The sequence below is a fragment of the Sphaeramia orbicularis genome, chromosome 1, assembly GCF_902148855.1.
Source record: "Sphaeramia orbicularis chromosome 1, fSphaOr1.1, whole genome shotgun sequence".
Taxonomy (NCBI): domain Eukaryota; kingdom Metazoa; phylum Chordata; class Actinopteri; order Kurtiformes; family Apogonidae; genus Sphaeramia; species Sphaeramia orbicularis.
In genome coordinates, this window is record NC_043957.1 from 12,896,920 (window position 1) to 12,907,567 (window position 10,648).

At 40.6% G+C, this 10,648-nt stretch overlaps 1 protein-coding gene across 7 annotated transcripts in view; it reads left to right on the forward strand.

Moving 5' to 3' along the window:
• The window catches only part of elf2b (E74-like factor 2b (ets domain transcription factor)), a 94,430-nt gene that overhangs the window by 75,162 nt on the left and 8,620 nt on the right, over nt 1-10,648 (forward strand). For 4 of the 7 annotated variants that reach the window (XM_030146300.1, XM_030146383.1, XM_030146459.1 and 1 more), the window contains 6 exons: nt 1,470-1,583; nt 1,839-2,027; nt 4,412-4,498; nt 7,708-7,903; nt 9,954-10,397; nt 10,489-10,648. The exon at nt 10,489-10,648 is cut by the window's right edge and continues 18 nt beyond it. In XM_030146300.1, coding sequence (XP_030002160.1) covers nt 1,470-1,583; nt 1,839-2,027; nt 4,412-4,498; nt 7,708-7,903; nt 9,954-10,397; nt 10,489-10,648 — 1,190 coding nt within the window. The remainder of the gene's footprint in view (nt 1-1,469; nt 1,584-1,838; nt 2,028-4,411; nt 4,499-7,707; nt 7,904-9,953; nt 10,398-10,488) is intronic. The other 3 variants (XM_030146598.1, XM_030146658.1, XM_030146735.1) reach the window with 3 other exon arrangements.

A 10,648-nucleotide genomic window follows, 5' to 3' on the forward strand; every position in this document is an offset into this window, starting at 1 on the left:
ACTGACTATTTCAAATTTTTTATGTAACCATGTAGTTTATTTTTTCCTGCCTCTCTGAGCTTTCTCCACGCTGATACTAGAGGTGGTTTAGATGACTTCTGGATCTTATTTCCAACTTTGAAAATATCTTGAAACTATCACTTTATCTAGCTGTAGTGGGAAAACGTGACTAGTTTGTAATGTTAACTGGTGACACAATATTTTATATGGTTGGCATATAGTTAGAAAGTTGTGCATTGTGATTCAGACCATCTGTGTTGTCTAATGAAAAGACCCCTAAAACCAGGGCATATCACTAGGGGGTGCTATAATTTTAAATAGTATAATGATAATATTTATGTTTTTTTAATTCATACCAGTGGCGATATCTCATAGACTGCAAGGGAAGCCCGGCTTCCCCTAAAATTACGAAAATTAAATGGTTAAATATGTACGGTTGTGTTGACATTTTATTGACTACAAATGTGTTAGAACACGTTCATCTCAAAGATGAGTTCATTCAGAATCAGCTTTATCACAAAGCAGCGGACTCGATGTTTTTCCACTTCTCATCCATTCCCATGTCTCTGTTTTCTCATTCGATCTCTACTCAGTGCATTTGTCCGTAGACGCCGGGCTACTATGGGCTTCAATGGGACTGAGTGGAACAGTTTTTTTCATTGCCACAAAACTGGACGGTAATTGGATAAATGCCACGATGTTGTCCCGCCCCAGGACGCCGGGCGTCTCTGGAGCTGTGGGCGGAGCTCAGCCGGGCTGGACGCCAGAATCCCACGTGCTGATTGGAGGATCAGTCGAAAGGCTGAATCCCGTTTGATTGACAGCTGTTTTCAGATTTCCTCCTTCACTGACACAGTTCAGTTTAATACCGTCGCACATTCTGCTGTGAAATCGAGAGAGAAGCCAGTACAAAATTACTCGTTCATTTCTTGCATTGTAAATACAACACACTCATTGTACTTCCTTGTTTCAATTTAACATAATTTCACTGTTTTCTTGTTTCAGTTACATAATTTAATCATTTCTTGTTTGAGTTTAATATCGTTTTGTAGATAGTTAAATCAATCAAACTGTCGGCTAGGTCGGAGTGAAAGGAGCTTCTCTTGTTTAAAAAGGCTGAAGTCTTACACCCCCCACACAATGGGCCAAGGCAATCTAAGCAGCCCAGCTCTGCTGGACATTGAGAGGACACTGGTCCAGTCCCTGGGAAAGACGCCTACTTGGTACAATAAGGTCACTGACCATTTTCTTAAAAAGGAACGGAGGGCTGAATGTATGTTTAAATAACTTGACAATTTTTAAAATTTATTTATTTTTTGATGTAAGCCGACAATGAGCTTCCCCTGTCTGAAAGACGAGCAGCCGCCACTGATTCATACTATACATATATACACACACACACACACACACACACACACACACACACATCTCAACTTTTTGCCAATTAGTTTGGTTTGTTTGTGTTTCAGTGGAGGCCTCTGTCCATGGAACCAATGTCCACTGCTCTGACAAGACTATTGAGGCTGCAGAAGCTCTGCTACACATGGACTCACCTTCTAGCCTCCGGGAAGACCGTAGTCCAGGTAAGGCATAACAGATAATACAAGATGGAGCAAAGCAAAAGGGGCTGTTGTGGGTCTTTGACATTTCATCTTTATAAAAGATGTTTTCTGTTGTAACAGTAAGGATAAGATAACCATGGGTGTCTTTGTTGCTATTAGAGATGATCATGTTTATAATTGCATGAAATAGATCTTTTTAAACCCTTAATTTACATGGAAGGGACCTTATTTCTTACAGGGAATTTTTTTAACTCATCCTCCTGTTCCCCTCTGTAGATGCTTATGTTCCATCATGTGTCGCGTCACCAGACTTCCTCCATGCCGCCATGCGTCCAGACATGATCACAGAGACAGAGGTAGAGATATCAACGGAGGACTGCTGTGAGGAGGAAGATGAGGAGATGGTCGACCTGCTGGATGAGCCAGAACCAGAGCCTGACCACGAGCCTATCAGGAAGAGGAGAGGTAAGACTCAAACAAATGTGCATTTTGTGTGTTCTGGCTGGGTCAAGTCACCTCTATAACATTTCTATGAAGAGATGAAAGTGAACTCCCACTGCTCTGAAGGTATGCATGTTGTGAAAAAGCTAACTATATTTTTCAAAACTGAAGGTAAACCTAAGCAATAGCCCTAGTATCAGAACACTGTTGCAGGGTCTTAGGGTTGTGGCTTGAGAAAAGGAAAACTATATTTTAGGAGTGAAACGATTCCTCGAGTACTTCAAGTACCTCGATTACAAAAAATGATCAAGGAATTTTCTCTGCCTCGAGGAATCACTTATTTAATTGTAAAGCTCAAAGCACGGCATTTCGCACGGACTACTTAATGTAGCACAATGCGCTTACATTACTCACGCAAAGGAAGATGACAGAGGACGCGGAAGTGTTCGGTTGAAGCAGTGGGAAAATGGACGAAGCGAGTGAATACAACAATGATGACGAAAGACAAAAAAAACAATAAAAAAGACAGAAAATGTTGAATGTGTGGAAGCATTTCAGACTGAACAGCAACGTAAACACCGTGACAAGTATCCGTTGTAACACAGCCTTTCCATACCACAACAGCACATCTCCAATGTAGCATCTTCTCATAAGACACCCAGAATGGAGCGGAGGACCTGAGATAAAATAAAACTAACGTAGGGCAAATTCATGAGATTAACGTTAATGTACCTTACTAACATAATGTTATCCCTGCAGAGGGCTAGGTTTCTGTTAATTATGGCTACTGTCGAATGTGTGGCTAGTTTATTACGATTGTGACAAGCATAGATTTAGGCAGTGAGCCGTGCACCCATGATTTGCTCGGTTAATTTCCCAAAAGCACGGCCAAAATGGTGCGCGGGTTGCTCAAAGCTTTCTTTTACCTTGTTGCGGCCAAATTTTGGCAAAATCCAACTACTTTTTGCAAAAATGAAGCGAATCATCAATTAACTGGACGTGTGTGTGTGTGTGTGTGTGTGTGTGTGTGTGTGTGGGGGGGTTATAGGTTATGAGAGAGACAGATAAGGTGGGGTGGCCATTGCCTTGATTCTCCTGATTATAGCAGAGATGTGTAGAACTGTTTATGCATGGACTTGTTCCAAGTTCCCGTTCAAATATTTTTGCCTCATATGCTGTGTTTCCACCAGTGAAACCGACTCGGCTCGGCTCTGCTCGACTCGGGTACCAGGTCCTATTCCTGAAGGCCGTGTCCATTACAGGATACGACCGACTTTACAGTACCTGGATGTCATAGCGATGCAGCACGTTACTTCCATGTCGTCTGCTCAGATAGTTGCTGATAAACTCGCTTGTTGCATGTTGTCTCGTCAAGCTCATGCTGAATTTTTATGTCTGAACCTCCTCGACAAACCATGGTGTAGTTTTGTGGGCTGTCGTCATGTAGATTAACCTACTGTTATATTTACTGTAAACTTCTGCATCTATTTTTTGTAAAACAGCGGGTCACAGAGACGACTCTCTGACCAATCAGTGGTCTGCAGTGTTTACACGTCACGTTTTAGTATCTGTTCACCAGTCCTGGAACCTCGGCAGAGGTGATACCAAAAAAGTAGTACCAGGTACCAGATTCCGGGTCCTTTTTCGTGATGGAAATGCAAAAAAATCAAGTCAAGCTGATACCATGTAATGGAAACGTGGCATTATATACCACAGCACATTCCTATTAATGTCTAAATTGTAAATTCTGAAACTTACAGCTGCCAAAGTTAAGTTGCACATCAAAAAGGCAATGTTTATGCCTTTTTTTTTTTTCAATGTATTATTGCGTTATATTTTTGATACTTACAAGAAATACTAAGTTGAAAGTAATTCAATTTTGTTTATTCTCATTTGTCTCTGGAAATGTTTCTAGTCAAGAAAATACATTTTGTTGCGCATGCACAATATGAATGTTACAAATAAAACTGTTAATTATCAAAAAAAAGGAAACCAATTTGTCCTTCATTATTAAGTAAAATACCTTATTTCCTCTTGTGTATTTATAATTGCTCTTTAACCAAGCAAAAATAAATTTTATCTGAATACTCAATTAATCAAAGGAATTTTCAGCGGAATACTCGAATCCTAAAATATTCGATGGCTGCAGCCCTACTATATGTTGACAGTTGTAACTAGATTTTAAATGGAAACCATATGGCAGCACTGTGATTAAAATTACCTCGCAACCTGAATGTGGAGTCATACCATAAACCTCAAACCAAAACCAACAGCGCTGGACTAAACTGAATTTAGAAATTGGAGAGCTCCATCTAGTGGTGAAATCTGACATAACCAAATTTCACTGCTGGGTTCCAATCATCAGAGTGGACAACACTAAGTTGTCTTTAAAATGTTATCTGTTGCAGCTGGACGGAAGCCCAAGACACATCAGTCAGCCTTTTCCAACGGCTCTCCAGACCTTGGCGTCAAGAAGAAACCAAGAGAAGGGAAAGGTAACAGGACAGTGTAATGTTTCTCTGGATTTAGTGCAACAGCATTTGACAGTCCCTCCAGGATTTCGCAGGCTTTTTTTAAAAAAATTGTTGCGGCCTAAAATGCCTGATTTTGCGGCAGCTTTTCCAAAAAAATTGCAGTGAAAGTTGCGATGATTTGAGGCTTCTTTTAATAAAGTCACAGGAACATGGGCATTTGCAAAATAGCTAGAACAGTCTTTTTTGAGTTTTTAGCCTTAAAAAGCACCAGGAAGCAATAATTTTAAACAAAATAGGCTTTTTTTTTTCATTCATTCATTTATTTGTTTTGAGCAGAAGAAAAAATTAAACATTTTTTATGTACAAGGAACTAATATCAGAGCAAATACATTAATAAAGATGATCAAGACAAATAACAATTGCCGTGTACACTAGTAATAACAAAATAAATTCAATATGCACTGCTCAAAAAGGAGTGGGGATAAGAAAACTTATTAAATCCCACCCCGATCTCACATTTATACAACATAACACATGACTTTTGCTTCCTTAATGATATAGTAGTATATTTAGGGTTAGGGCAGGGATTAAAGTTCCCTGGATTTCCGTCAAATGGAAAAATTGAGGGGGGAAAAAGTCATATTGAAGTAACTTCCCCACGTGTTTCATGGGGTCCAGTCGGCACCGGGTCCCGGGTCCCGGGTCCTGGGTCTGCTGTGCTGAATCTGCAGGTGTTTAACACAGGCACGCCACGCACAGGGGGCTGATTGGTTTAACAGTGATGATAATAAGATGACTTCTTTATTTTTATGTCGGGAGGAGAGACTGATGACTATTTATCTTTGGAAGGAAACGCTGCTCATTCTGTGCCTCAGAAACACATGGACAAGTTCAGCTTTACCGAAGTTCAGCCTCCAGCCAACTGTAGTTTAGTGCTAACAAGTAGCTTTTATTATGAAAGAACCACAGCGAAAAGGTAAGAAGACAGAACTGATGTATATGTACCGTCATGTTTGGGTTCATAGCTTATCTCCTCTTGCCGGTATATGACTAGTGTGTGTGTTTGTGTGTATGTGCCCTTCCCGTGCGTGCGGCTGTGCGCGCCGTGGCCTTACGCAGTTACGTGCCCGACTGCATAAGTGCTTTATTTGGACCCGTTTAGCATCTTATTTCTACTCGTGTGGTACAGTATGAAGATAAAATTGAATGAATGAGTAACACCCTTGGTATTTGCAAAGCCACTGTATTTTAAATACCCTCAGAGAGTATCTGTAACAGAATATAATTTCTGTTTCAGTTGATGTAATTTCTTCCAATCAAAAGAGAACATGATATTGGCGGGGGGGGGTTGTGAACGCAGGTTTGACGACGTACAGATTATTTTGGCTATCATATACGGCATCATGGACACATTTGTAGAGGAAGGTGCTGAAGTGGTAACTATTGAGAGATGCGTGAAAAATACAGGGTGTCCCAGAAGTCTCCATACATAGGAGACATAATACATTCCATACATATATGGGTCTAACATGTATTTCTTTATATTTCTTCTTTATAGTTCTTCAGCAGTGGAGGACACGCATTGAAATGTGTTCCCAACAAAATGGCAGTCATATAGAGCATATTATATAAATAAAAATGGTTTATGTCAAGAAACGTTTATTTTTCCTATGTATGGAGACTTATGGGACACCCTGTAGATGGAGGTGGGCATGGCTTGATGAGAAGGGAAACGATGGAACTCCAATTAGATCATGGTGCAAAAAAATGAAGCAGCCTGGTGCGTGCATGTGCGTAGTTTGCCACAAGAAAATTCTGTATGGTTCCAATGGTAAAAAAAGTCCTGATCTGCCATCAGTCTGAGAAGTTGAAGATTAGCTGGTTAGGGTTACATTTACACAGACATTTTCCCCAAAATTCATGTGCTGTTGGAGTTTTGTTTTAGGAGTTCCTAAATTGTTAAATAAAAAGTTTTTCACTCATTTTTTGCAGTAAGGTTTTCTTCTAGTTATTTTCACTTGCTTCAAAGGTTTTCATACCCTTTAAAATTAACCAGAGAGCACCAAAATTGACCTGAAGCTTTAAAAATTTTCTGGGGGAGGACCCCCAGACCCCCCCACCAATACCACTCATGACATTTTTTCTATCCATGTTACTAATCTTTTACACCTGTACACTCTCCCATTCAGTGTGTTTTACAGTATTGCCAAATTTGACTGTATAAACTTGTACGCTATAGCAGTATTGTATTGTATCATTTTTAATAGTGGCCAATGATTTTGACCAGAAGAAAATTTTCAGTCAAATGAAAAATTTTTGCTTTAATCCCTGGGTTAGGGTTAGATGCATTACATGGTTAGATGGGTTATATGCACACACAGAGACTGACATGCACATAGACACACATGCACACACAGAGACTGACATGCACATAGAGACACACATGCACACACAGAGAGACAGGCACACAGGGCAGCCAAACTTGGGTTGCTTTATATCTAACACATTAGAGTAAACATTAATATCAACACCAAGTTTAACGACTATTTTTGTTTGTGAGCTTGTTTTTTAACTCCACACACAGACTTGTGCTTGCACTCCCTCACACACACACGCACACACAATACACAGAAAGGAAAGCATGCCTCCACAAGTCATTTTTTCTTCACTTATATTGCCTTAAAGAGTATATCCGCGTTAACCTTGATCCTTTCAGCTCCTGCTATTGTTCTGGATGCAACAGCCTCTGTCATTGGGACTTGTCTGGTCTGTCCTCTTCCAGTTTCAGCCGTTCTCCTTGCATGTTTTGCAGTTGAAAAGTGTCTGTGGAGCGGCAACTATCGTTTGTGTTCCACCACAATATTGCAGGCAGTGCATAACAGTATACTTCCGCTTTTGTGTAACACATCTGGAAACTGACTTATACGAACTTTGGCAGTGATATTTGTCAGTAAATGTGAGTGTTTTGCGTCGCGCATGTCTTCATCTTCTCAACCATCAACAAGGAAGTAAATGTGATGACGTACATGTCATGTAGAGGGGGTGGGTGAAGGGGGGCTAAGGTGATTAGTCAAATTTGCGGAAAATTCACGGTGATTGAACGAAATTGCAGCACCTCACAGAATTTGCAGTGATTGGTTGAATTTGCGTTAATAGTTGCGATCGCAACATCGCGAATTTCTGGAGGGACTGATTTGATGGTGCACTTGAACTTGTTGCCTAATTTCCAGCAGGGAGCACCACCTACCTATGGGAGTTCCTGTTGGACCTTCTCCAAGATAAGAACACATGTCCCAGGTATATCAAGTGGACGCAGAGGGAGAAGGGCATCTTTAAACTTGTCGATTCTAAGGCTGTGTCCAAACTGTGGGGAAAACACAAGAACAAGCCAGACATGAACTACGAGACCATGGGAAGGGCACTCAGGTGAGCAGCAGAGTTTGGGTTACTTTTTTTAAAAAATGCTTTTGAGAAAAGGGAAGCGTATTTTCTTAAAGTGTTTGTCCCATTTTGGGTCCTTAAAAAGTCTTAAAGCCTAAAATTCAGTAATCTGAATTTTTAATCATTAATGTCTGTCTATGATTATTACAGGTCTTAAAAATTCATTGGGTATTACTGTAAAAAGTTACATTAACATTAGTCTGAAAATTTTTATTGGTCATGTTGTACTAAAGTTGTTGCAACAGAATGTTTCAAACCAAAACCTGGTAATGTAAGGCACGTTGTATTTGTTAAAAATACAGTATGTCTTATGATGAAGTTTAATAGATATTATCAAGACCAACCTCCTCCGAAATAAATTTTTGTGTCTAAAAAGTCTACCTCAAAGTGGCAAATCCAAGCAACTGGACACAAAGTAGAACATAAGTTAGTTTCTGAATTGTCTGAATAAAGACAAATGAGTTGAAATTTTGTTTTCTGAAATCATTTTAGTTTGTTTGCTTTTTATTTCAGAGATGCAACAATAACATCAAAAAATAAGCATTGTAACAATAGTCCTCTCTGAAAGGGAGTAGGTAGTTTTGTCTGTCCCCTTCAGCCCTTGGTATTTCTGGAGCTTCTCATACTCCCTCCTCCTGATGTTGCTATCACTCTGGATTGCTATGTCTATCACCATTGCTATCTTCTGATGTTTATCGACCACCACTTTATCGACCACTGTCGGGCTGATTGGCCATCACCATCTTGTTGGTCTGGATCTGGAAGTCCCACAGGATCTTGGCTTGTTTGTTCTCGATCACCTTCAGAGGTGTCTCTCATCTTGACCCAGGGACTCAGCAGCTGCATTCCTGGAGACTTGCTGTTGCCCCCTGGATAGTGGCTTTGATGCTCACTAATCCTCAGCCTCCCCTCTTTTCCTTTGTGTACAGCTTGGATCTCATTGTTGCCATTCAGCTGACTTTTCAGGACTTTTCAAATACTTCTGTAGGTATTTGGCTGTGGCTGACCTCTGAGCTGCCTCACCATTTACCTTATCATTCATATAAATATTATTTGAGGTATCAGTCATTCCAAGGTGAAGGCATATAGTGTTAGGGGCCTTGCTTCGAGGCCACTGCTGAGGTGTCTACAGAGTTCCTGGAGGGGCTCAAAAAGTCTTAAGTCTTCAATTTATAAATCTGCATTTAATACCTTAAAAAAATTTTTTAAAAGGTGTTAAATTTGATATGGTAGGTCTTAAGTTATGTTGCCATAAACTTGTTTGCTGTATTATGTGTAAATGTGTCTGGGAAATGTCCAAGGTGCAAAGAAATGCTAGTAATGTTCATCCACTCCAGATGTCTCCAACATGTTGCTCCCAAGTTACCGATTGCTCACAAGGCCCTTTCCAGTAGCTCACCAAAGAGTCAATAATATAACAACACAAAGTTGATTCGTCACTTGGTATATGTATGTATGTGTGTGTGTGTGTGTGTACATACAGTTCAAAAAAAGTGTAATGCTTGATTCAGGGATGTGTCTCGATTTTACTCCTGCGTTTGTGATCCATTATTAATTTATTTCATCCTTAACCAATGTCTGGAATCCAAAATAATTATTGCAAAAGCCAAGTCATGTAATTAAAATGTACATACAGGTTACATACAACTGGAAGAAGGAAGTTGGTATTCATAGTTATTAAAGTCTATATTCATAGTTGGAAGGATCCTAAAAGCCTCATACTCTTGGCATGTGAAGTTTGACTTGGCACTTAATTTAGTTGTCAAACACACCCGTCAATCAAAATCCATCATGGAAGATATCAGAGCTTCTGTAAATCTTAAATTGTAATTAATGGAGCAGGGATTTGAGGATTGACCTCTAGAACACTTGTAAGTGCTGAAATAAAACAAATAAAAATAATTTAATGCAAGTCAAAGGGAGCCGGTCTGTCATGGAGTCAGCTGGCAGTGATATTACAATTTAAGGTACTTTCACATTGGCTTTATGTTCATATGTAGAGTAGTGCTAACTCTATCTTGTCATTTCTCCTTAGATATTACTACCAGCGTGGCATCCTTGCCAAGGTAGAAGGCCAGCGGCTTGTTTATCAGTTCAAAGAGATGCCCAAAAACATTGTCATTATTGATGACGACAAGGCAGACATGCCCACTCCAGACAATCTCACTGGCTCAGAGTCCAGAGCGTCCTATGAGCGTGTGCCACCACCATCAGATCTGCTGCTTCAGGCGACTGAACTGTCATCCCCCAAGAAGCCCAACATCCTGAGGGGTGGGAATAGACCCAACATTGCCCCAGCCCCCGTCGCCACAGGCAGCAAGACAGCAGCAGCAGCAGGGGGAGGAGGTGGTAGCGGCAGTGGTGGTGGTGTGGCCGTAGCAGCAGGGGTTCCAAGGATTGTGACGGTTTCCACGGCAGCTGATGGGAGCCAGACACAGCAATCTCACACAGCAATCATCCCAAACGCGACTGGGCCAAGGTAAATCTCATTGAATAGTACATAAAAGCATACTTTGAAAAAACTGTGTCAAAAACAGGAACACAGTGTTTAATTGTATATTTCCTCTTAGGACGGTGCGAGTTGCAATGCAGGTTCCTGTAGTCATGACAACATCACTGGGTCAGAAGATCTCTACAGTGGCTGTTCAGCAGCCGGCAGGAACGACGGGGGCAGCTGGTCACACTACTCTCCTCACCAACACCAATCCTATTGGTGCAGCTGCTGGTGGC